The sequence below is a fragment of the Moschus berezovskii genome, chromosome 6 (assembly GCF_049115385.1).
Source record: "Moschus berezovskii isolate FMDL1 chromosome 6, NW_MosBer_1.0, whole genome shotgun sequence".
Classification (NCBI taxonomy): domain Eukaryota; kingdom Metazoa; phylum Chordata; class Mammalia; order Artiodactyla; family Moschidae; genus Moschus; species Moschus berezovskii.
The window spans coordinates 5007960-5035163 of NC_142465.1; the positions used below are offsets into that span (position 1 = coordinate 5007960).

General features: G+C 45.0%; 1 protein-coding gene across 1 annotated transcript in view; it reads left to right on the plus strand.

The window, feature by feature from the left end:
* The window catches only part of TPH2 (tryptophan hydroxylase 2), a 108236-nt gene that overhangs the window by 75002 nt on the left and 6030 nt on the right, over window positions 1-27204 (plus strand). The window contains exon 9 of the mRNA XM_055395169.2: window positions 20939-21034. Within this exon, the coding sequence (XP_055251144.1) occupies window positions 20939-21034 (96 nt within the window). The remainder of the gene's footprint in view (window positions 1-20938; window positions 21035-27204) is intronic.

Consider the following 27204-nt stretch of genomic DNA (forward strand, 5'->3'; position numbering starts at 1 on the left):
CGAACAGAGATCATTCTGTCATGTTTGAGATTGCATCCAATAACTCAAGAAAGCAATAAATTTGGGGTTTCTAATCTTGGCTGCTCCCTCCTTGAGTTCAAGTTCCTGAGAATTTAAGCCAGGTGTTTGCAGTTTGGCTGTAAGATGGCTGTATTAACATAAAAGTATGCCAGGAAGCTATTGGAAGAATTCCAAAAGGTGTTTGCTCTAGTTTTGATGCATTTTGCATGCGTCTCCATACTTATACACAGAGAGCCTATGTTAGTGTCTAACTAGCAAGACACATTAGAAAAGAGCCTGATGCTGGGAAAGACTGAAGACAGGAGGAGAAGGGGAATACAGAGGATGAGATGGTTGCATGGCATCACTGACTCAATGAACAGGAGTTTGAGCAAGCTCCGGGAGATGGTGAAGGACAGGGAGGCCTGGAGTGCTGCAGTCCGTAGGGTTGCAGAGTTGGACACAACCGAGCAACTGAACAACAAAAAAGCAAGGCTTGAAAATTCTCTATAATAAAACCAGGGGAGATACCTTTAAATGACATATTTTGCTGCTGCTGCTGCTAAGTCGCTTCAGTTGTGTCCGACTCTGTGCGACCCCACAGACGGCAGCCAACCAGGCTCCGCCGTCCCTGGGATTCTCCAGGCAAGAACACTGGAGTGGGTTGCCATTTCCTTTTCGAATGCATGAAAGTGAAAAGTGAAAGTGAAGCCGCTCAGTCGTGTCCAACTAGTAGCAACCCCATGGACTGCAGCCCACCAGGCTCCTCTGTCCATGGGATTTTCTAGGCAAGAGTACTGGAGTGGCTTGCCATTGCCTTCTCCGAAATGACATACTTTAGAAACGTTTAAATGTTTAGTTCTCACAAACACTTTTTTGGGGGCTGTTCACCTTTTCCTCTCTCAATTCTAATTAAGAAGAGTTCCTCCAAGATAAAAGTCAAGGCTGTAACTGGCTAGGAAAGGGGCATTGGACTCTGTTTCTTTGCAAAGATGTTTAGCAAAGGGATGGCCTTGCTGGATTCCTACTGCATATCTTTTCCAAGCTCTGATAGAATCAGCTGTGGCCCATTCACATATTCACTCAGTGAATGAGCATCTACTACATGTCAGGCATCAGGAATTCAACTGTAGAACAGGCAGCCGTGGCCCTGTTTCTTGGGGACTTCAGTCTACTGGGGGATACAGATAAAGATTCAAATATAACAAGTGCAAAGATAGGGAAAGGAAGGTGCTTGAGTCATGTTCAGGAAGGGGAATGGGTGATCAGAAGTGGTTTTCTGAGGAGGACTAAATAGCAGTCTAATTGTTATTTTTTAATTTGCTGCGATATATGCTTACTGACAGAATAGATGTTAATACTTCAAGGAACTTTTGCTTCTCAACAGGCTATCTTCATATCGCAGAGCTCCTTAGACTGGGTTTCAGGAACTGTTGACCTGTAGTTAAATCCGCTGTCACCTATCCAAAGGGGATTCTCTGTAGAATCAGAGTCCTGGGACAAGGGATGAGTCAATGTGAACATGACTGTGGTCTTAATAACCTCAGAGCAGGGACCCTTCACCTAAACTTAAACTCTTCATTGATTTAGCATTTGACCTGTGTTTATTCGTTTGGGTCTCAGCACTTTGAGATGGATGGGACTCGTATTGTTACCTGCTGGCACACTTCCAGGTATTCACATGTTGCTGTAGACACAATTGGTGCCCAATAACAATTTGGCAAGGAAAGGAGTCCCTATTTGTAAATGAGACTGAGACAAGGGAAATGACTCGTCCAAAAGCATACATTACAGTAACGGCAGCGGCTGAGCTACTAGACTTTCCGTGTCTGGTGCAGCAGCCCACTTCTCAGGAGTTTAGGATGTCAAGGCAAGGTGTGACTGGCTGAGGCAGCAGAGACATGTGCCTGTGTCCTGGAGGCAAGTTATGGGCACAGAAGTGGGATTCAGGCTCTTTAAATCATGCTCCTCTCGAACGGGGTCACAAGTCAGAAACTTCTGGTTGATGTCAATGGGAAAAAATACAGTCTACACCTTGATGAAGCTTTAAAAAATGCCTTGCGTTAATACTTCAGAGGCCATCACATGGACATCCAGATTCCCAGCTGCTCTTGAAAAGACCAGCGCCTCTGGCTGTTAGACTGTCTTTATCCAGGTACGCACGTGGCCATACCTGAGTTGCTGTCCCCATTAGATGGGGTACATGATCCTGAGTTGAGAAATGAAATTTCATTTCCAGTCACCTGCCTGTCCTTCCTTTACTGGTCAGGGGAATGGAGAGAGAAGAGAGGATTGATGTTCTAGGCAGCAGCAAACATGCCAGTTCTCTTGGTAGCCAGAGCCAGAGGATAAGTTTGGTTCAATAGCTTGTCACGAGGCACCAAAGTATTTCAGGTCACAATTTCTTTACTGTCTCATGAATTCTCATTCAGTTCAGTTCAGTTGCTCAGTCGTGTCTGACTCTTTGCGACCCCATGAATCACAGCATGCCAGGCCTCCCTGTCCATCACCAACTCCCGGAGTTCACTCAAACTCATGTCCATCGAGTCGGTGATGCCATCCAGCCATCTCGTTCTCTGTTGTCCCCTTCTCCTCCTGCCCCCAATCCCTCCCAGCATCAGAGTCTTTTCCAGTGAGTCAGCTCGTCGCATGATGTGGCCAAAGGATTGGAGTTTCAACTTTAGCATCAGTCCTTCCAAAGAACACCCAGGATCTATCTCCTTTAGAATGGACTGGTTGGATCTCCTTGCAGTCCAAGGGACTCTCAAGAGTCTTCTCCAGCACCACAGTTCAAAAGCATCAATTCTTTGGCAATCAGCTTTCTTCAGAGTCCAACTCTCACATCCATACATGACCACGGGAAAAACCATAGCCTTGACTAGACGGACCTTTGTTGGCAAAGTAATGTCTCTGCTTTTTAATATGCTATCTAGGTTGGTCATAACTTTCCTTCCAAGGAATAGCAAATGTATTTTGTGCCCATCAAATAACGCATCTGCATCCAGTGTAAATAGATTGCTGTAGTTCAAAGCAATACAATGTAGTATTTGGTTTGGGGCTTTGTAATATGATTTTTAACATAAGCACGGCATATTTAATTTCCAGCACAGCCTGTCTTGCCGTCTTCTCGGCTCTCCCGAGCTTAGCTGTAGTGCTGTTGTTCCTTGGCGAGACTCGAGAGCCGGGGCTTCTTGACGTGGCTGGTCTCTCGTGTGTGCTCCTACTAGCTCCTGATGCGTATGTGACATGCTCCTTGACTGACGCGAGACCCAGTGCAAGCCAGGCCAGGATATCTGAAGGCAAGCTGGACGGGCTTCCATCTTTCCAGGGACCCACCAAGCTCAGGTGTCACAAGGTGACATAAACATCAACTCCAGGGCCTGCAGTCACCGAGAACAGAGGTGAGCAGTATGGTAGAGTACAAACAACACGGACAGTAGGGATAGGCACAGCTGATTCCAACCCAGTTCTCTCACCCCTGAACTTGCCCAAGTAACTCCACCTGTTTTCCCATCTGTAAAATAGGGAGATTTAGCTTTGGTTGTTGTTCAGTTCAGTCTCTCAATCGTACCCGACTCTTTGCAACCCCATGAACTGAAGCACGCCAGGCTTCCCTGTCCTTCACCATCTCCCAGTTTGCTAAAACTCGCGTCTGTTGAGTTGGTGATGCCATCCAACCATCTCATCCTCTGTCGTCCCCTTCTCCTCCTGCCCTCAATCTTTCCCAGCATCAGGGTCTTTTCTAATTAGTCAGCTCTTTGCATCAGGTGGCCAAAGTATCAGAGCTTCAGTTTCAGCTTCCGTCCTTCCAGTGAATTAGCACTGGTACATAGTAAGAGTTCAGTAAATGTTATTCATTTATTTTTCTCCATTTTACAGAAAAGAAACCTAAGACTCAGAGAGGCTACATAACTTTCCTAAAGTCAAGGAAATGGCAGAGCCTGCCTTTGAGCCTTGGCCTTTCACCCCAAAGTCAAACCCTCAAACCATCCTGTCATGTTACCGTCCCATTGCCTCCATCTGCGGGTTGCGGTGAGCACCGTGTAACGCGTTTAGTATGGTGGCAGGGTGTAGGTTTCAGTAATCGGCAGTGATTGTTATTAGAGGTAGGGGAGCTCAACTAAGCTGAAATTCTGTTTAGAGGTTCAGTTACCTATAGACCTTCATTGTGGCAGGGACCCCAATTCATAGGTAAATCTTTTCAACCCCATTTGCACATGGGGGTGGCTGGTGTCGACTCTGAGCGTGAGAGATGATGATTGTGGTGTTGGTTAGTGACTGGAAAAGAAACATGACTTCATTAATAAAAACAATATAGAGGACAGCTCGGTGCAGTGGGCGGTGAAAATGGCTCTCTCCACTCGATGTGCTTTTCTCTTCAGTTTTCAGACACATAATCATTTCCCAAGATCCTTGGCCTTGCCTGGAAAGAAATAGGTGAGAAAATGCCAGCTCTCTAGTCCTGATGTCTGGGAGGGTGTTGCTCTTCATAACACAGGGATAAAAATAAAATGACCCTTTAAAGGTGGTGGTGACTACCCTCGGCTTACTTGGGAGGCAGTAAAAACCTTATTTTTCATACAGGCATCTGAGAGCCTATCTTAGAATCGCCACATCTGGGGAGAATGTGTGATCTGAGGCAGAACATTCTAGGGCATGCAGAAGGATATATGGCTGAAAATGTGCTCATCAGTTTTTTTCTCCTTCAAGGAGCTCAGAATTGCTTAGGTTATAAAATCAGTTCTTGGGTACTTCCAAACCTATAGCTTTTGCTTAAGTAGGTCTTCTGTGCGAAGTAGATTAAGCACATACATAAATGGAATGTTGATCCATACACCTGGCATAAAATGGTGGGTGTGTGCATGTCTGTGTCCTCAGAGTGAAGGTTAGCCATTTCAAAGTAGCTAGTTATATAGTAGCACTTCCCAGGTGGTTCAGTGGTGAAGAATATGCCTGCCAGCGCAGGAGACATAAGAGATGCTAGTTCGATCCCTGGGTCGGGGAGATCCCTTGGAGAAGGAAATGACAACTCACTCCAGTATTCTTGCCTGGGAAATCCCATGGACAGAGGAGCCTGGCAGGCTATGGTCCGTGGGGTCACAAAGAGTCGGACATGAGTGAGCCACTGAGCATGAACGCACAGTTACATAGTAAGTCCAACAAAGGGTCATTTGGAAAAAAGATGGCGTTGCCCTTGTTTTGGAGATGGTTCACCGAGGCTCATGCAGTAATCTAGGGCCCAAGCAGTAATACTAAATGTAACACGTTCTTTTCATTTGTGAACCCAAAGACCTAAAGGTTTCACGCTAAAAAGGAGCCTATTTGTATTCCTCATGCCCTTTTCAAAGTGCTACAGAATTTTGTGAAACAGAATTGGACAGATGATCATCTCACAAATTCATCTCCAGAAGAAACTAGTGTCTGTCTGATCTCGCGTGTTATCAGCTGGTCAGCGAAGGTCCAGGCAGGGTGCTGACAGAAGTTCCTCGCGGCTGCTCGGGGTACTTCGGGGGCTGCAGTGAGCGCAAACCCCTCCATACTCTGACCAAGCACACCTAATGTGTTTCTTGGCTTCTTTCCAGTTGACTACAGTCTTAGAAACAGCAAACTGAAAAGCTGTCCTCTCGGACGTCAGAATCAGTGAATTTTCAGAATTGTTCCTAGTCATGACGGAGGCCAGAAGCCACGCAGCCACAGGACTGTTCAGCTTCCAGAAGGAGACCCCTGCCAGTCAGCCTGCATGCTGGTCCCGAAGGTCCCCTCCTTCCTCATTGGCTCGGAGGACCCTCGGCTTTGGTGAATAAGGTGTAGAGAGAGGTCAAGGGACTGATCCCGTTTCTGAAGGTATAGGTTAAAAATGATTCGATGGCTACAGTCGTGGGATTTTCATCTTTTCAAAGAGTCTGTCACGTTGCCAGGGTGCTGGGGAGTACTCACCGATCTGGGAGACCGGTGCGGACCCTGTTGGCTTAGCCTGCTGGGAAATTCTCCATTCACTCTTTCCTCCCTGGCTTCAGTATCTGCCGGCACCCGCTCCATGTCAGGTGGGGCAGGAGACCAGCCATGAAACCGCAGCAACGGCAAACACAAGGCAGACTAGCCTTGACCGAGTCTCGAGGAGGGAGCGGCAGGAAGGCCGGAGGCTTCTGTCTGGCTCTGTGAGGCTGTCCTCTTCGGGCAGATCAGCGGCAAGTAGGCAGAGGGACTGGGCGTGCCGAGAGCATCCCCGGCAGAGGGAGGGCGGTGTTCTCAGGCTTAGATGGAAAGAGCGCGTCCATCGGTGCAGCTGCAGATAGTTTTTGGGCTGGGGCGGTAGCAGGGCGGGCAGCAGGGAGGGACGGCAGGCTGCAGATGAGGCTGCGGGGGGCAGGGGCCCTAAGTCCTTGAGGGGCTTTTCTTCTGTCTGTCTTTGCTTTGGGCTGTGCTGGACCTTCTTGCTGGCGGGGCTTTCTCTGGTCGTGGCGTGTGGACTGCTTACCGTGGCGGCGTCTCCTGTTGCACAGCATGGGTTCTGGGGCGCTCAGACTTCGGTAGTTGCAGCTCAAGGGCCTGGTAGTTGAGGTTGCTGGGCTCTGGGGCCTGGATGGTGTGTGTGTGGCACACGCAAGGGCTTAGTTGCCCCAAGGCATGTGGGATCTTAGTTTCTGGACCAGGATTGAACCTGTGTCCCCTTCATTGACAGCTGTGGATTCTTAACCACTGGACCACCAGGGAAGTCCCGAGGGTCTTTTATGCCGTATGAAGTATGCCCTGTACGCTAGGCTGGTGGGGACGGTGCTGATTTGTAAGTTAGTCACCACGTGGCCCTTGTGACCTGATATTGAGCCCTGTGGATGGAAGCTGTGGAGTGGATCCTGTTGGAGTTTAGGCGTGGACCAATGGCTCAGGTGGCCCAGATGCTGGGCGAATGCTTGTCATTCCTGTTAGTCCATGAGCAGAAGGCAGGGGATGAGAGATTTTTTTTTTTCTTTTTCTAATTAAAAAATACCATTAAAGCCTGATATAAAAACTTGTAAGTGTAAAGTGATACCAAGTCAGGTGGTATTTGAAGTTGAAAATGCTCTCAGATAAGCTGAACAAGGGGCCATAAAACTGAAACGGTCAGAGTGCACTTAAACAAACCATCCATTTGTTCTTATAAGCAACCCAAAAGATAGAGGCAAGGGTAGTTAAACAGAAAAATCTTGCTGAAAATAATGCTGCTTGAAAATCGCCTATGTCGATGTAGTTTTCAATAAAAGTTGTTTTCTGCTGACACTTTTTTAATTCTCCCTATGGACGTGCCTCTTACATTTGATGGTCAGTTTTCCACAAGGTTTGCCGTAATGTTTCCTCAGAGCTTAGGTTTTTACATTTCAATTCATTCTGTGGCTGTAATTAACCTAAGACAGTGTATGCTGTTTTCCACAATCCAGGGTCACTGTTTTCTAGCTGACAAGACGATACTCACATCCCAGCCTTCCTCTTTCTCTCAACTTCTTTTTGTCTGTCTTGGTTTGAGGAGAACCACTGGCGAAAGAAGCAGTCTCTGCTACTCCCGTGGAGCCTGCGAGCTGATCCTTTCCATAATCTGATTTACCTGTTCAGTTCAGTTCAGTTCAGTTCAGTCGCTCAGTCATGTCCGACTCTTTGCGACCCCATGAACCACAGCACGCCAGGCCTCCCTGTCCATCACCAACTCCCGGAGTACACTCAAACTCATGTCCACAGAGTCGGTGATGCCATGCCTGTTATTCACACTTCGGCTTCCCAACTTTAACCCGCCCCCAGCCCCTTGACGTTAGTTGCTCTTTCCAGCAGTTTCCTCTTTTCTTGAAGCTCGTCTGAGATCCCATTTATCCTTTAAAGTCCAGCAGAAGCTTCATGTTCCCCGTCTTCTGAGACAGATAAGCCACGCTGTAGTTTCGAGACAGAGATTTGTGATGGCATTAAAACAGCAGAACTTTATTATTATTGTTGTTGTTTTTATTATATGTCTTGTCTACCTGTTTGTGTTGTACCTTTCTTGAGACCATACCTTTAACTACTTTTGTAATCTCCAGTAGAGTTCGACACAGTAGAACTGGGCAAATATAAATTTAAAAAATGTATTAAGTTGTGATCTGCTATAGTGGATTTCATTTAGGGGCTCGTGGTAAAGTCTGAGTGTGGAGCTCTAAGTATGGTTATAATCCTGCAGTCATCTGGATGATGATACCAGAATCTAGACAGTGGCTGGCCCCCAAATCTGTGAACACAGGGCGGAAGACTTTCGCCAAAACACTCCTTTCACCAACAGGAGGCCTCGAGATGGGGTGCGGATGGCCTGTGGTTACAGAGTGGCTGCAGCCTAGGACTGCAAAAGACCAGTGTCTTCCAGCTCTAACTGTCTAGCATTTCCTACACTTGTGTTTCACACAGGTGTAGCCCAGGGTCAGCTAATGAAGACCGCAAACCACCATTTCCCCCACTTTCTGCTTTTCTGAAGCTCAGTTCCAGAGATTGTGCCCAGCCAGGAACACTTGCTCTGTAAACAAATCCTGGGGGTAATAATCATTGCACCCTAGTGTGGTTTGATTTTATATGTGACTCTTGGAGTGTTGACAGTTTAAGTGGTCAAAGAAACTGCAATAAAAATGGATGCCTGGGGAGTTTTCTACCTTGTGACATTCGACTGATGACCTGTATGGATTAAGCAGGGCAGCCTCCACTTTCGCTTTTGTTCCCCTGCGTGGATTTGTATTGCCTTCGTATGTCCATCTCAAAGCTTCCCCCTTATCTATCAGACCTCATTCCTGTCCCAATCCTATTATTATTTGGAATTTATTCAAGATTAAGGGAATTTTGGCTCTAGGTGTGAAGGTACTCGCCGCTTGTAGACTGAAATTCAATGCGGCTAAAAGCCAAACTCTAGCAGCTGGCACCAAGTGGTCGAGGAGTGACCGGGCCTGGATCCTCTTCACTTTTTCAGCAGTTTTTCAAGTGTTGTCTTTGACAGGCTAGTTGTTTGATGGAAAGATGTTAGAGGAAGGAGGCTGTGAAACACAGGGCTCTGTTTCTTCATTTTTATCTGCACTTACTGAGGTGCGGCCCCCCGGTATAAGAGCATCTTTGTGTGGCCTTCTTCCTTTCTGGGACTGATCTTTTTATGATGACGTAGGTACCAAAGAGAACGACGCTCATCAGACTTGTGTGGGATCAGGACACAGTGGGTCCAAGCTTCCTAGGTATGGAGACCTTATTTTCCAGGTCATGAAGAAGTGTAGTGAGGGGAAGGGTGGGGGTCAGAGCTTGGAAGAGGGCTGGGGCAGCGTGGCTTGCGGGGGCATTTGGAGAGTGTTCACAGGTGTTCACACCTGTTCTGGATGTGTCTCAGTATTTCAACAAGGACTGCTGTGCTAGTGCGGCGGACTGGTAGCGGCTCTGCGTCTGTAAGTGCACTTGTTGATGAGGAAAGAAGGTGGGATCTGAAGTTAGGAAGCTGGAGCTTGACTCCTAGCTCTGCCAGCCGTGGGTTCAGGAATCTGGGAAGATTCCTGGATCACTGAGACTCAGCTTTCCCATCTGTACAATGGAAATAATAATGGCTACTCTATTCAGTGCCAAAGCCTTTGACTGTGTGGATCACAACAAGCTGTGGAAAATTCTGAAAGAGATGGGAATATCAGACCACCTGACCTGCCTCTTGAGAAACCTGTATGCAGGTCAGGAAGCAACAGTTAGAACTGGACATGGAACAATGGACTGGTTCCAAATGGGAAAAGGAGTATGTCAAGGCTGTATATTGTCACCCTGCTTGTTTAACTTATATGCAGAGTACATCATGAGGAACGCTGGGCTGGAAGAAGCACAAGCTGGAATCAAGATTGCCGGGAGAAATATCAATAACCTCAGATATGCAGATGACACCACCCTTATGGCAGAAAGTGAAGAGGAACTCAAAAGCCTCTTGATGAAAGTGAAAGAGGAGAGTGAAAAAGCTGGCTTAAAGCTCAACATTCAGAAAACTAAGATCATGGCATCTGGTCCCATCACTTCATGGGAAATAGATGGGGAAACAGTGTCAGACTTTATTTTTTTGGGCTCCAAAATCACTGTGGATGCTGATTGCAGCCATGAAATAAAAAGACGCTTACTCCTTGGAAGGAAAGTTATGACCAACCTAGATAGCATATTAAAAAGCAGAGACATTGCTTTGCCAACAAAGGTCCATCTAGTCAAGGCTATGGTTTTCCCAGTGGTCATGTATGGATGTGAGAATTGGACTGTGAAGAAAGCTGAGCGCAGAAGAGTTGATGCTTTTGAACTGTGGTGTTGGAGAAGACTCTTGAGAGTCCCTTGGGCTGCAAGGAGATCCAACCAGTCCATTCTAAAGGAGATCAGTCCTCGGTGTTCATTGGAAGGACTGATGCTAAAGCTGAAACTCCAATCCTTTGGCCACCTCATGCGAAGAGTTGACTCACTGGAAAAGACGGATGCTGGGAGGGATTGGGGGGCAGGAGGAGAAGGGGACGACAGAGAATAAGATGGCTGGATCACCAACTCGATGGAGGTGAGTTTGAGTGAACTCCGGGAGTTGGTGATGGACAGGGAGGCCTGGCGTGCTGTGATTCATGGGGTCGCCAATACTCGGACACAACTGAGCGACTGAACTGACTGAAGTGAACTGACTCTATTCAGTTAGTAGTAAGGTAGCAGATTTGTAGCAATATGACGTATGTGTGGACACATTGTTAAACTGGAGGGCCACTGGCTAAGTTTCCTTATTATCTTTTTCTTTTTAAAAAATTTATCTTTAATTGGAGGATAATTGCCTTACAATGTTGTATTGGCTTCTGCCATACAGCAACGTGAATCAGCCATAAGGGTACACATATCCTCTCCCTCTTGAGCCTCCCACCCCTCCTTGCCCCCAGGCTGTCACAGAGCACCGTGTTGCACTCCCTGTGTTACACAGCAGCTTTCTGTTGGCTATGTTTTACACATGGGGATGTGCGTGTTCTAATACTGCTGTTTGAATTCATTCCACGCTCTTCTCCCGCTGTTACTGTCATGATTGAACTCTGCTGTTGGGTGAAAACTTCAAGTATGAAAGTGTTTAGGGTTGTTTATCCAAGCACCAAATACTGTGTTTCTATGTCAGATCTGCATTTTGCATATTTTTCTTGTTCCCCTCTCATGTCAGGGTGTGGACTTAGAAGCTACATATCTGAAGTTTATTTGAACTGTGTACTAGATATGGATAAATGGCATCTGAGGGAGGGCCTGAGGGGTTCTTTCATATGTAAAGCAAATCAAATTTAGCACACAACTTTTTGTTATGTTTAGCACATCTCAGTTAGGGCTGTTTTAGACATTCTTTGTTTGCTTCTTTTTTCTTGTCTGTCCTATATATGTGGATGGTGGAATTCCAGATGTGAAATGATGTATGCGATTACTGAGAAGTATGTGCTACCAGCTCAAAAACCCCCAAATTTTTAGTGAAGGTGGTAGAGAATATGCGTCACTCACTTGGGCATTTATTTAAAATCTTTCGGCTGTGCTGGGTCTTCCTTACAGCGTGGCCTTCTCTCCATTTGCAGTGCACGTGTTCTCATTGTGGTGACTTTTCTTGTTGTGGCATGGGCTCTGGAGTGCTCGGGGTTCAGCAGTTGCAACTCCCTGGGCTTTAGAGCACAGGCTCAAAAGTTGTGGTACATGGGCTTATTTGCTCAGCATGTGGGATCTTCCTGGACCAGGGATCGAACCTGTGTCCCCTGCGTTGGCAGGGTCTTCAACATTGAGCTACCAGGGAAGCCCTCTCAAGCATTTATTAAATGATGTGTATAAACAAATTTCCTGAACAAAATGAAAGAAGTAGGATATTTGGTCTTCTTCCTAGGACTTTGTGCACTGTTTAAATCTAATTTAAGAATGCAGACTGAGTCTCAGGAAGAGGTTATATAATTATTTCAAGGGATGCAGAGAGATGGGAAAGTGGGAGGCAAAAGAACTCTTCCAGAGAAAGATCAGAACAATACATTTCTTTTTCATCAAGAGAGAAATATATGCATGCGTGCTCAGTCATGTCTGACTCTTTGTGACTCCATGGACTGTAGCATGCCAGGCTCCTCTGTCCATGGAATTTTCCAGGCAAGAATGCCAGAATGGGTTGCCATTTCCTCCTCCAGGGGATCTTCCTGACCCAGGAAGTGTCTCTTGAACCTGCGTCTCTAGGGTCTCCTGAATCAGCAGGCAGATTCTTTACCACTGCACCACCTGGGAAGCCCCTTGAAAAAGGTATCCATCTCTTTAGTCCCCTGGAGTAGGAAACAGCAACCCACTCCAGTATCCTTGCCTGGAGGATCCCATGAGCAGAGGAGCCTGGTGGGCTACAGGCCATGGGGTCACAAAGAGTCAGAAACGGCTGAGCTTGCATGGATGCGCACTCTTTAATTGGAGCATGTGCCTTAGTGAGAGCTTCAGATGTCTAACACCAAACATAAGAAGGGTATCGCAGCATGTCCTTTTGTAAATCATCATGTGGGATCAGGGCTCTCCAGGGGCTTGGTGGTAAGGAACTCATCTGCCAATGCAGGAGACACAGGAAGCATGGGTTTGATCCGTGGGTTGGGAAGATCCCCTCGAGGAGGAAATGTCAACCCACTCCAGTGTTCTTGCCTGGAGAATCCCATGAGCAGAGGAGCCTGGTGGGCTACAGGCCATGGGGTCACAAAGAGTTGGGAGTGACTGAGCGTGAGCACACACACACGCACGTGGGATCAGGGGGTTTTGCCGATGTGCGCAGTGTCAGTGGACTTTGTTCCTTCCTGCTCACTGCAGCTTTTTGACGAGGCCAGAATATTCGCCAGAATGGTGTCCTGCCAGGCGTGGTCTGAAGATGGCAGCATTGGGCGACCTGTCTCATATTCCAGAGCTCCTCGCTGCTGGCTCATCCCCTGGCTGCCTTTGGACTTCGCTCTGTCACTCAGACCCTCTTCTGCTTAATGACTGTGTGTGTGTAAATGACTCTGCTTTTCTTCTAGGGAAGAGGTCTGATCTATCATTCTTGTTTTGGTTTTCAGTTAATGATTATGTGTAATTATATTCAAATAAAATATTTATAAATAATTACATATAATTAGTGGTATGTGAAACTTGAATTCATGAACGTCAGCTCTGATGAAAGGTACCCTTCAATTTGGGAGGTGTTAGTATTATTTGTTTCTGTTTTAAAAGGCATTAGTGGCCAAGACTCTGCAAATCTCTCTTTTTTGGGAGTTCTTTCAGGGCTCAGTTTTTGTTTTTGTTTTTTTAATAATAGGTAGGATATTTATTTGGTAAGTCTCTAGGGAATATATTACAGATCCACATCTGGTGAGTGCTCTGAGGAAAACAAATTCTATTTCCTTAAGTTTCAAGAAGCAGTTAGCTACCCTTGAATTCTGAAGGGTCTCCAGGGGTCATCCAGTCCAACTCTAAATAGGCTTTGCATTTAAAAAACAGGCAGGGGCTTCCCTGGTGATCCAGAGGTTCAGACTACACGCTTCCAATGCAGGGGAGCAGGTTCGATTCCTGGTAGGGGAACTAAGATCCCACGTGCTGCATGGCTTGGCCAAAAAAAGAAAAAACCACCAGGCAGAAGACATGTGTCATTGCCCTCTTCTCCCCACTGGTGATGTGCTCAGGGTCTTCTGCATTTTGAGGTCCCCACCTGATGCATTTTGAAGCATTAGAAACAGCAAGAGAAGTACCCTGAGCAAGTCCATAATTCAAATGTTGCCAGCACCTCAGCTTCAGGTACATTTCACCATTCCTCTTTATCTGTTAGCCACACATGGAGCTGCAAACGGAAAGCTGTGTCAAACCAAAGGTCTAATTCTTTGGGGAGCAAAGGCGGCAGAAGCAGCGTCTAGGCTCATCCCTTGGTCGAGGAGAGCAGGAAACCAGAGGAAAAGGCAAATAGGGAATGAGCAGATGGAACTGTGTAAGGTCAGAATTTCTGAAAGGATTCCCAGATAAGGGATGGGGCCAGAGAGCATTCTAAGCAACAAGGAGGAAGAAACCCAGTGGTTCTTTCCTCTGAGGCTACCCCGATTCTAGAAGCACAGGGACCAAAGACACACTGAGAGATTTAGCTTAGAATTTTTAGGCGACTTGAAACAGACCTTTCAGTTCCTGCCTCATGCTAGGTTGGGATGCCAGGTCTATGTGAAGACCATGTGAATGGTGTACCGGATTTTCTCAGGGGCTCCCTCAGTCTACTTTTGTTTAGATCATAATCATGACGTTGGATTATGTATGCACTGATGCAGTGTACGGAAAATTAAAAATGCATGTTACAGGCTGACCTAAGTGCTCCTGTAGCTGGCTTCACGTTTTTATTTTGTTTTCACAAACTCTTCTGTAGTTAATTTTAAGACTCCAAGGATTTCACATCGTGTGCTATAGATGCAGCATAAATTAGAGAAATCAGCCAAAAACATACTAGGAAGATGTCATGAGATTCTAGTTTTCCTGATTTAGCCTTTCATTTCCCCATTTTTTTTTCTTCCGGTTGTAAGGGAAAATCATGCATCTATTAATCTTTTACCTGGAAACTTTAAAATGTGACAGATGTTGAGCTCATAAAACACTGAGCTCTGGATCTCTTAAATATCACCATCTAGACTGATCCAGGATAAATCACTTCATGTCCTTAAACTTGAGTTTTCCTTTTGTTAAAGAGGCTGAACTTCCAGTCCTCCCATTCTATGAGTGTATGATCACTTCTCCATTGTGCCCAGGATTGTACAAAGATTTTTGAGGACTCACTTGAAGACTGTATTTTAACTGTTCTTTCTCCTTTGCAATTGAAGTGGGTTTGACTTACAGTTTCATATTAGTTCATATATACAATATAGTAAATCAATGTCTCTATACGTTACAACATGATCATCACCGTGAGTCTAATCTCCGTATGTCACCGTACAAAGTTATTGCAGTATTGTTGACTGTATCTCCTGTGCTGTACATTGCATCCTTTTATTTTGATTCTTCTCACGACACATCTTAACGTCTCTTATTTTGGATCTTCTCTTGAGGCCTCTGTGACACTGACTTCTCCCGCCCTCCTGCTACCCCTGGCCGAAGTGGAGTTCTAAGTGGCTTACCACCCTTGTCTCTTGGCTCAGCTGCCTTCCAAGTAGTCTTTCCGCTCCCACTGTTGCCTCGCTACAGTCTGTTCTTTACCCAGCGCCAGCATGATCTTTGGAAAGGGAGTCAGAGCACATCTGTCTCCTGCCTTAGACCTTCCAAGAGCTACCTGACACCCTTGGAAGTACAGATATATCTCTGCCTCAGGCCCTTTGCAATGGCTGTTTACTGGGAACACTCTTTCTCCTAGGTCTTTATGCAGTTGGCTTTTTCATGTCCTAAAGAAAGGGCCACTTGCAAGCAAGTTGCAGCTTAAACATCCCTTCTGCAGGGAGGCCTTCCCTGACCGCTCCATCTAAAACAGTCATATCCTCTACTTGATATCTGATGTTACATGATTTTATGATTTATATAGCAGGTTTCACCTGACATTATCCTCGAACATATTTTTAATATTTTATTTATTTATTTATTTGCTGCATTGGGTCTCAGTTACCTCATGTGAGGTCTTTCATTCGCGGCACGTGGATTCCTCAGTTGTGGCGAGTGGGCCCAATAGTTGCAGTGCATGGGCTTAGTTGCTCCACGTGGCGTCTTAGGTCCCCAACCAGGAATCAAGGTGGATTCTTAACCACAGGCCATCAGGGAAGTCCCCTGTGGGTTGATTTTGTTTTCTTTGTCTCACCCCTGGAGCATACCTGCTTCGTGGGATGGGGTACTTTGTTCCCTTGTTCTCTGCTGGAACAGAGTCTGGCATACACACGTTTGTAGGAGTGTTTGTGGAATAAGTAGATGAAGGAATGGATGGATGTCACGGCAGGAAAACTACAGCCCAGAGAGGTTGTGGTCACATAGCCAGTTAGAAATGAGTAACACTTGGGTCTCCTCCTGTGTTTCTTTCCTTTAGGTTCTGCTGCCATACAACAAGCCTAATTTAGAAATAATTCATTCACTGTTTGTTTATTTATTCACCAACTATTTATTGAGCTCTTATCCTGTTTCTGACACTATTCTATGTCAGTTCTCAACCAGGAGCAATTTTGACCTTCTGGGAACATTTCTCAATGTCTAGAGACATTATTGGTTGTTACAAATAGGGTGGAATGCTACTGGCATCAGAGGACTACTGGGGACAGAGGCCAGGGAAGCTGCGAAGCATCCTGCAATGTACAGAACAGCCCTCCAGAACAAAGAGCTAGCCATCCTAACGCATCAATCCTGCTGAGCTTGGGAACCTCTGTTCTAGATGAACAGACAGGGATACCGCCCTCATGGAGCTGATAATGTCATGGGGGAAACAGATGACAAATAGTACATTTCATACACAAATGAAAATCTATGTCAAAAAGTGATGTGATTGAAAAGAAAGCCAAGTCAGAACAGGGTAAGGAGGAGGCTGGTAGGTGCTGTGGGTGTGACAAGGTACAAAGGGCTGTGATTTTAGCTTCTTGGGGAGATAAGTCAGGAAAGGAAATTTTGCCTCCAGAGGTTCAGCACTGTGACCTGGAATGACCAGTCCTTTAGGTGCAGTCCAGGGCTCCGGCATATTGGCCACTCAAGTTCAGAGGTCATCCACATGTAATAAAAATATAAAATGCTTGGGAACCAAGGGACATCTTAACCTCCAAATAAAAATAGGCTAGAAATAATTATGATTTTCTGCCCCCTTTCAGGGTGTTTAAATTCTTTTTCTCAGCACCTTCATCACTCCATCATCACTGATACAGGACAGCGTTAATTTGATGCATTTTTTTATTGCTCGTTGTCAGCCTGTCACTTCACTTTCAGAGCACAAATAATGTAACTTTAGCTCCTCTCAAGAGCATTGTGAGTCGTTCGGTTGTACAGAGATTTCTGTTTATCTAGGTTGATTTTGTAGGAACTGAACAGAAGCAAGTGTAGATTTTAGTATCTTGGGGAACCTGCTGTTGATGAAGTTAAAACATGGGTCAGTGAAATGGTTCTTACTGTGTGCATTTAATGTATGCATGTGTAAGTATGTGGGCCCTGGTGGCTCAGGGGTAAAGAATCCGCCCGCCAGAGCAGGAGACATGGGTTTGGTCCCTGGGTTGGGAAGATCCTCTGGAGAAGGAAGTGGCAGCCCACTCCAGTATTGTTGCCTGGGAAATTCCATGGACAGAGGCGCCTGGTGGGCTACCTTCCATGTGGTCACAAAGAGTCAGACACGACTGAAGTGATTTAGCATGCACGCACACACACATCAGTTCAGGTCAGTTCAGTTCAGTCGCTCAGTCGTGTCCGACTCTCCGCGACCCCATGAATCACAGCACGCCAGGCCTCCCTGTCCATCACCAACTCCCGGAGTACACTCAAACTCATGTCCACAGAGTCGGTGATGCCATCCAGCCATCTCATTCTCCGTCGTCCCCTTCTCCTCCCGCCCCCAACCTTTCCCAGCATCAGAGTCTTTTCCAGTGAGTCAACTCGTCTCATGAGGTGGCCAAAGTATTGGAGTTTCAGCTTTAGCATCAGTCCCTCCAATGAACATCCAGGATTGATCTCCTTTAGAATGGACTGGTTGGATCTCCTTGCAGTATAAGGGACTCTCAAGAGTCTTCTCCAACACCACAGTTCAAAAGCATCGATTCTTCGGCGATCAGCTTTCTTCACAGTCCAACTCTCACATCCATACATGACCACGGGAAAAACCATTGCCTTGACTAGACGGACCTTGGTCGGCAAAGTAATGTCTCTGCTTTTTAATATACTATCAAGGTTGGTCATAACTTTCCTTCCAAGGAGCAAGCGTCTTTTAATTTCATGGCTGCAATCAGCATCTGCAGTGATTTTAGAGCCCAAAAAAACAAAGTCTGACACTGTTTCCACTGTTTTTCCATCTATTTCCCATGAAGTGATGGGACCAGATGCCATGATCTTTGTTTTCTGAATGTTGAGCTTCAAGCCAACCTTTTCACTCTCCTCTTTCACTTTCATCAAGAGGCTTTTGAGTTCCTCTTCACTTTCTGCCATAAGGGTAGTGTCATCTGCATATCTGAGGTTATTGATATTTCTCCCAGCAATCTTGATTCCAGCTTGTGCTTCTTCCAGCCCAGCGTTCCTCATGATGTACTCTGCATATAAGTTAAATAAGCAAGGTGACAATATACAACCTTGACGCACTCCTTTTCCTATTTGGAACCAGTCTGTTGTTCCATGACCGGTTCTAACTGTTGCTTCCTGACCTGCATACAGGTTTCTCAAGAGGCAGGTCAGGTGGTCTGGGATTCCCATCTCTTTCAGAATGTTCCACAGTTTATTGTGATCCACACAGTCAAAGGCTTTGGCATAGTCAATGAAGCAGAAATAGATGTTTTTCTGAAACTCTCTTGCTTTCTCCATGATCCAGCGGATGTTGGCAATTTGATCTCTGGTGCCTCTGCCTTTTCTAAAACCTGCTTGAACATCTGGGAGTTCACGGTTTACATACTGCTGAAGCCTGGCTTGGAGAATTTTGAGCATGACTTTACTAGCGTGTGAGATGAGTGCAATTGTGCGGTAGTTTGAGCATTCTTTGGCATTGCCTTTCTTTGGGATTGGAATGAAGACTGACCTCTTCCAGTCCTGTGGCCACTGCTGAGTTTTCCAAATCTGCTGGCATATTGAGTGCAGCACTTTCACAGCATCATCTTTCAAGACTTGAAATAGCTCAACTGGAATTCCATTACCACCACTAGCTTTGTTCGTAGTGATGCTTTCTAAGGCCCACTTGACTTCACATTCCAAGATGTCTGGCTCTAGGTCAGTGATCACATTATCGTGACTATCTTGGTCGTGAAGATCTTTTTTGTACAGTTCTTCTGTGTATTCCTGCCACCTCTTCTTAATATCTTCTGCTTCTGTTAGGTCCATACCATTTCTGTCCTTTATCGAGCCCATCTTTGCGTGAAAAGTTCCCTTGGAATCTCTAATTTTCTTGAAGAGGTCTCTTGTTTTTCCTATTCTGTTGTTTTCCTCTATTTCTTTGCATTGATCACTGAGGAAGGCTTTCTTATCTCTCCTTGCTATTCTTTGGAACTCTGCATTCAGATGCTTATATCTTTCCTTTTCTCCTTTGCTTTTCGCCTCTCTTCTTTTTACAGCTATTTGTAAGGCCTCCTCAGACAGCCATTTCGCTCTTTTGCATTTCTTTTCCATGGGGATGGTCTTGGTCCCTGTCTCCTGTACAATGTCACGAACCTCCATCCAGAGTTCATCAGGCACTCTATCAATCAGATCTAGTCCCTTAAATCTATTTCTCACTTCCACTGCATAATCATAAGGGATTTGATTGAGGTCATATCTGAATGGTCTAGTGGTTTTCCCTACTTTCTTCAATTTAAGTCTGAACTTCGCAATAAGGAGTTCATGATCTGAGCCACAGTCAGCTCCTGGTCTTGTTTTCGCTAACTGTATACAGCTTCTCCATCTTTGGTTGCAAAGAATATAATCAATCTGATTTCGGTGTTGACCATCTGGTGAGTGAACGTCGACATTCTAGGAATCAGTGAATTAAAATGGACTGGAATGGGTGAATTTAACTCGGATGACCATTATATCTACTACTGTGGGCAGGAATCCCTTAGAAGAAATGGAGTAGCCATCATGGTCAACAAAAGAGTCCGAAATGCAGTACTTGGATGCAATCTTAAAAATGACAGGATGATTTCTGTTCGTTTCCAAGGCAAACCATTCAGTATTACAGTAATCGAGGCCTATGCCCCAACCAGTAATGCTGAAGAAGCCGAAGTTAATCGGTTCTATGAAGACCTACAAGACCTTTTAGAACTAACACCCAAAAAAGATGTCCTTTTCATTATAGGGGACTGGAATGCAAAAGTAGGAAGTCAAGAAACACCTGGAGTAACTGGCAAATTTGGCCTTGGAGCACGGAATGAAGCAGGGCAAAGGCTGATAGAGTTTTGTCAAGAGAATGCACTGGTCATAGCAAACACCCTCTTCCAACAACACAAGAGAAGACTCTACACACACACACATATAAGTGCATAAACTGGCATCCGTCTAAGATTTTGCTAAGAAAATGGTAATTTGGTAGGCATACACTTATTTTCTTGGACTCTCCTGGAGTCTTCACCACAATTCTTTACCAAGCATTGGCACATAGTAGGAGCTCAACAAATGCTTGCTAAATGAATAAACCAACTGTAAAAATCAGTTTGGGATTCTTGAATTCCAAGTTATTTTTCCACATTTACACAGATTTATTTATGTTACTGAACCACAACTTAGTAAATATAGTAGCATATTCTTATGGCATTATCACTGTGACAGATTCATTTTTTATAAATCTGTTTTTAAAAAAATTTTAAAATCATTGCAAGGGATAAATTTGACTCATAAGGTTTCTGAATCTAGGAAAAATAAGACTCTTAGCAGTTAATGCTTTTCCCATATACTTTTAACCTGCTGCTAAGTCACTTCAGTCGTGTCCGACTCTGTGTGACCCCATAGACGGAAGCCCACCAGGCTCTCCTGTCCCTGGGATTCTCCAGGCAAGAACACAGGAGTGGGTTGCCATTTCCTTCTCCAATGTGTGAAAGTGAAAAGTGAAGTCTCTCAGTCATGTCCAACCCTTAGCGACCCCATGGACTGCAGCCTACCAGGCTCCTCCATCCATGGGATTTTCTAGGCAATAGTACTGGAGTGGCTTGCCATTGCCTTCTCCGACCTTTAACCTAGGGAGGGATTATTAGGCAAGAGAGTAATGTCAATAAATCTTGATTCAAATGCATTTACATTGACAGTGCTAAGGGTGCCCTTTTATTTTACAGAAGAACTTGTTGCCCAGTTCACTGGATGTGTGTCCATTAAAAAATTTTTTTTGCAGTGCTATTTCTTCACGATTGAGTTTGGCCTTTGCAAACAAGAAGGGCAGCTGCGGGCATATGGTGCTGGACTGCTTTCCTCCATTGGAGAATTAAAGGTATGAAGCTGTGAGCAAAATACCCTTTCCAAGCAAACTGGTTCAAGGTCACAGAAAATATTGATTCATCTGTCTGAGCCTCTCTACTCACAGATACCCCATAAATATTTAGTACAGAGGACTTGGCACCTCATATGTGGGTGCTGACCTAACTTTTTACACTTTTGAAAATGGGTCATGCCTTTCTGGGTTTGTGGTGTGACTCAAATGGATGAGCAGCCATGTGCCCAAATCAACAGGAATGACAAATGTATGCTCAGATGTTGGGTAACAAATGACTGGCCTAAATATGGTGCTGAAAAGAGCGCACTGAACTAGTAGTGGTCCTACTGATATAACATTTCTTTGTGAGGGTGGCTTGGATACTCTCAATTCTGTCACCCCCATGGCACCCATGGATTCCCTACCATATACTTTCCAAAGGGGAATTTGAGCTTATTTTAGCTTCTTCACAATTGATGTAAATTAAAATATTTATGGGCATGTACATTTAAAAAAGAACACTTAAATGTACATGTGGTCAGGAGGTATCTAACAGGGGCAGTGATGCTTAATGGATGGTGAATATATATGTATATATATATATATATATTTTTTTTTGCCTTAAAGTACAGTAGAATAATTTGTTTGGAAATGTTGAGGTCTGGGATATTCTGATCATTTAACTATTCTGGTTAATTAAGAATTTCTATTTGTGTATCACTGGGGGGGATAGCAAGTTTTGATGAGTTTAGAATGCATTGTGATATCTAATCTGGATATGGTACTGAAAATAATTTAATCTTTCTTTGATTACTCAGACTGAGGTCAGGATTATGGACAGTCCTAGGGTTTTAGTTTTGAATATTGATATTCATTATCCTTACAGGATATTTATTATATGTTTCCTAGAGCTTTTCGGATGTTTGTACTTTTGAAAGATGCAATTAGCTGTAGTGTTACTGAGTCCGCTTGCGTTATGACTCGTTCGCTTCTCAGGTGTTTGGCTGAGCACCTACTGTGCACCGTGTGCTTGTGCCAGGCATTGAGGATGCAGAGGCAGATAGTGGTGATGAAGAGCGAGAGCGTGCGGAAGGCAACGGCTCTCTCAGAAGACACTCAGTAAACCTGAGAATTTCAGGTGAAACATGTTAGCCCACTTAATTCTCTTAGCAACCCAGTAGGCTGAGTAACATCGTCATCGCAGTGAGGATCAGTAAGGAGCGTGCTTGCGGCCCCGCAGCTAGTAAGTGTCAGCGGTGGTCCTGGGTCCAGGCGGTGCAAGCGCCGAGGTCTGCGCCCACCGCCTGGGAGCCCTGTTAAGGCAAGTGACTCTAGTCTAGGAGACGAGCAACCGAGGTAACACAGACAGTGTGACACATGTGTCTGTCACATTTCCGGCCACGCCTGGGAAGCCTTCCTGACGAGGGTGCTGCTGCCCACGCGGATACTGGAGGAGTGGGAAAGGGAGCTGAGGAGCTGGGTCAGCCCGCAGACCGTGGCCTGAGTGTGCCCTCCTTGGAGCCTGGCCTCGCTGGAACACGAGATAATATTCAGCATAACAAAGGCCTGATGTGATGTCGTGAAAATTCTGTTTTTCTAAATTTTCAACAACAAAACATCCATTTGGGGTTAATCTCAAAGCTCATAGCCATAGCATGACGTCGTCTCCCGGTGTGAACCCTGCCTTCTATAGACTCTTTCTTGATATCCTACAAAAAAGAATTAGTCGGAAAATGATGTAGCTCTTGAGTTATATCTATTTACATTCTTCTCAGAGGGCTTACAAATGACACCAGAAAGAAAAAAAGGAAACAAATCTCTTATTGCCCCAACTTTTGACAGAGTCCTCTGGTCTGGTTAATGAGGCATGTGTAGGCAGCACTGGGGTGAATCTGTTGTTTTTGTTCCTGTTGGTATGGATAGAGTCATCTGGAAATGGAAATCAGCCAGAAACATGGACACTGAAGGGCACTGTCTGCCGTGAATCTTCTTGTTCTGGTCCATCAACTCTGGTCATTAGCATTCTTCCATTCCCATATTTCAACACTCCAACATCCCTATGATTGCTACTTTGGACCATTTTTACAACTCAGAAATTCTTTCTCTCTGAAATGTCTTCTGACTGTTTGCGGAGAATACGTAACACAAGAGCTTTCCCTAGTGTCTTTGCTTTGCCCTGCCCTCACCCCATCCCTGCTCACCTTGGCCTGAGTGTCTCGGGCCCTCTCACAGCACTTGTGAATACATCTGTTCAACTTTTATTTGAATGGACAGATGATAGTTTTGAGCCCAGGCAGGGATAACTTTATTAACAGCATTATAATAATTCATGTACAAACCCGCCTATTAATGCAGTTTTGAATGTGGTTACCTTTTGCGGCAAAATCTAATTTTTGCTGTTCCAATTACAGTCCATTCTGGGTAAGTTGTCAGAAGTTTTGGTGTAGTCCTTCTAACTTTTACATAACTCTCCGCAATTCATCTTCTTTTCTTGAACTGGGCACATTTTAAAATGTGTGCTTTAAGAGGCTCAGTTTTCAGGAATAAATGTTGCACTTCAGAGTTGCCCAAGTATTTCCAAGCATTGTCTCTATAGTTTGAAGGATACCTTTCATTTTTCCTTCTTATTTTTTGACAATGCTTATTTTTAATTTTTGAAGATATAAAGGAAATAAATATGGAAATGCTTATAAAAATTACCATACATCTGCTAACTATAAAGAATATAAAAAACATCTCAGCAGTGATGGCTCTCCCTCTCTTGTTCTAATCATTTTTTCTGTGATGTGCTTTTAGGAATTCCAGAAGTGTATTTGGAAAGGACCTTTCCAAACCTTCATCACTGTGGGGAGCAGTTAATAATGAGCTAGATCATCTGGAAAACTGACTTTACAAAGGGTTGAAAATGGGATAATTCTCGCTGTTCACTCACAGTCTAGCATTTTTCTTTCCTTTTTCTATTCTTTTTCTATCTCACAGTTGACTTAACTGTATGACTGTCATTTAAAAAATTTATTATTCACTCATACCTTCACTTATTTTACTCAACAAACTCAAAACTGAAAGTCTCAGTTTTCAAGAAAGTTTGTGTCTTTAGAGGGTAAAATCTAAGAAAGGGATGAATATAGGTCTTTGCTGAATCCAGTCCTCCTAGAGAAGCAGCAGCGCGGTTTGTTCTTGTTAGGGGGTAAAGGACTGCTTGCTAGTTGATGAATTGGCTGAGTCTTATCTCAAAATGTTTGCTGTCGTTCAGTCATTAAGTCATATCTGACTCTTTGCGTCCCCGCGAACTGCACTGCTCCAGGCTTCCCTGTCCTTTACTATCCCCCAGAATTTGCTCAAAATCATGTCCATTGAGTCAGTGATGCCATCCAACCATCTTCAGTTCAGTTCAGTCGCTCAGTCGTGTCCGACTCTTTGCGACCCCATGAATCACAGCACTCCAGGCCTCCCTGTCCGTCACCAACTCCCGGAGTTCACTCAAACTCATGTCCATCGAGTTGGTGATGCCATCCAGCCATCTCATTCTCTGTCGTCCCCGTCTCCTCCCGCCCCCAATCCCTCCCAGCATCAGGGTCTTTTCCAGTGAGTCAACTCTTCGCATGAAGTAGCCAAAGTATTGGAGTTTTAGCTTCAGCATCAGTCTTTCCAGTGAACACCCAGGACTGATCTCCTTTAGGATGGACTGGTTGGATCTCCTTGCAGTCCAAGGGACTCTCAAGAGTCTTCTCCAACACCACAGTTCAAAAGCATCAATTCTTTGGCGATCAGCTTTCTTCAGAGTCCAACTCTCACATCCATACACGACCACTGTAAAAACCATAGCCTTGACTAGATGGACCTTGGTTGGCAAAGTAATGTGTCTGCTTTTTAATATGCTATCTAGGTTGGTCATAACTTTCCTTCCAAGGAGTAAGCGTCTTTTTATTTCATGGCTGCAATCAGCATCTGCAGTGATTTTGGAGCCCCCCAAAATAAAGTCTGACACTGTTTCCAGTGTTTCCCCATCTATTTGCCATGAAGTGATGGGACCAGATGCCATGATCTTAGTTTTCTGAATGTTGAGCTTCAAGCCAACCTTTTCACTCTCCTCTTTCACTTTCATCAAGAGGCTCTTTAGTTGTTCTTCACTTTCTGCCATAAGGATGGTGTCATCTGCATACCTGAGGTTATTGATATTTCTCCCGGCAATCTTGATTCCAGCTTGTGCTTCTTCCAGCCCAGCTTTTCTCATGATGTACTCTGCATATAAGTTAAATAAGCAGGGTGACAATATACAACCTTGACGTACTCCTTTTCCTGTTTGGAACCAGTCTGTTGTTCCATGTCCAGTTCTAACTGTTCCAACCATCTTAATCCATCTTAAAAATGAAAGGTAATTTCTCCTTCCTTTTTGAAGGTAAGATGATAATCTAGTTCTTTGTTTCCTTAAGGGCAGAGATTATACTTTTTTTGGCAAATGGCGTTAGCGTCTACCTCATAAGAGTTGCTGGAATATTACATACAAATACATTTGTTCTGCTTTTCAGGTTTTGACAAAGCTGGTGGTTTTTGAAAATTTACCTATTATTATGTTTTGGCTTTAGTTTTAGGATATCCTTGCATGGTGAGTTTATGGCTCTGCTTTTACGTGCTGTTCATCAGCATTCCCAGAACAGCTTTATGTTTACTACAATCATTTGTATTTACAGCCACTTGCAGCAACTCTGTGAGGTGGTCAGAGGCTGTAGAGGTGGCCTAGGGCCCCCGTGTGTTCTCCGAGGTCTTCCAGTGTGTTGGTGGGGTGGCTGGAGTTAGGACTCTGAGAGCCTCTAAGCTGCTCCACCTGTACTGTGTTCAAATGGCTCCCAGCTGCCTTCCTCCCACCCCTTCCTTTCCCGAAGCAGCACTGTTCATAAGAACAGAGCAAGGATAGACAATGGGTTCTGGAGAAGGGTCTTTGGCTTTTACACAGGGATTTCTTGTTGAGGGATTTTGTCCTAACACCCCCTGCTGCCCCCGGAATCTTGTTCAAACTACTGAAACTTTCAACATCACTGATGAAAAAAAGTGATACCATCATCATTCAGTTTGGCAACATGGCTGTTGCGACCCTGCTGTGCTCAGTTAGAAGGAACATTTGAGGGAGGTTCAGAAAATATTATAGACATGCATACATACTTATTACACAAACGCATATGTTTGTTGTTCGGATGTTGGAAAAGATGATTGTAGTGTGAGTGTAAGGGTGTTTGTAAATTTTTATTCAGGATCTAGGGCCCAAACTACCTAGACTTCACACTTGAGTTTTTCCCCAACTTTAACCAGTCCTAATATAGAGGGTGAGGATCACAGGTTGCCATCTGGAAGAGCTGAGATAGTGACTCCGTGTGATTGCAGAGGCAGGTGGCTGGGAGGAAGGAAGGTCTTACGCTGATAAATTCAGGCCCGGCCCTGTTGCAGTCCAGGAACTGGTGGTCTCATAGCTCGGGTCGTCCTTTCGCGATGGCTCCAGCAGAGTCGCCCCAGCGGAGGAAGGTGCGGCCCAGTGCGTGTGTACACCAGGCATCGCTGGGAGCCTGAAGCAGCCACGATGACCGGCTTCACAGAGCGCTTCCCACGTGCCCGGCACCTCGCGTGCATTTGCTTGTTTAACCCCCACCACATTCCCGGGTTACAGACGCTGTGACTGTTCCCGTTTTCCAGATGAGCACTGGAATAGGCTTACAGAGGTGGAACAACTCTGGGAAATTTTTGATGCTGAAAAGAAATTTTTATTTAAAAGACTGGAATGGGCAAAAAAAAAAAGTCTTAATTTTGTGCACTAAAAAGTCAATTAATTGGTAATGGCCATCTCTGTTGGAGAGGGTGGGAAGACCGTACCCAGGCCCAATGGGCAAGGTTGCTATGGTGAATTGATGTGGGTTGGGGTGGAGGGAGAGGACCGGGTTCGGGGGCTATGTATTTACCTGACCCAGAGATGGGACCCAGCTTCCCTGCATTGCAGTCAGTTTCTTTACCGTCTGAACCACCAGGGAAGCCCTGTGTATCGCAGGCCCTGTTAGAACTATATTGCAAGAAGAGCTTTAGAGTTCAGTAGATATAATCTTTGCAGTTTCTCATAGAGGAAATTGCATCCTAACCTGGGGAATTTTCACTCATCTGGTAAACCTTTGGGACAGCTATGTTTAGAATCCAGGTCTCCTGGT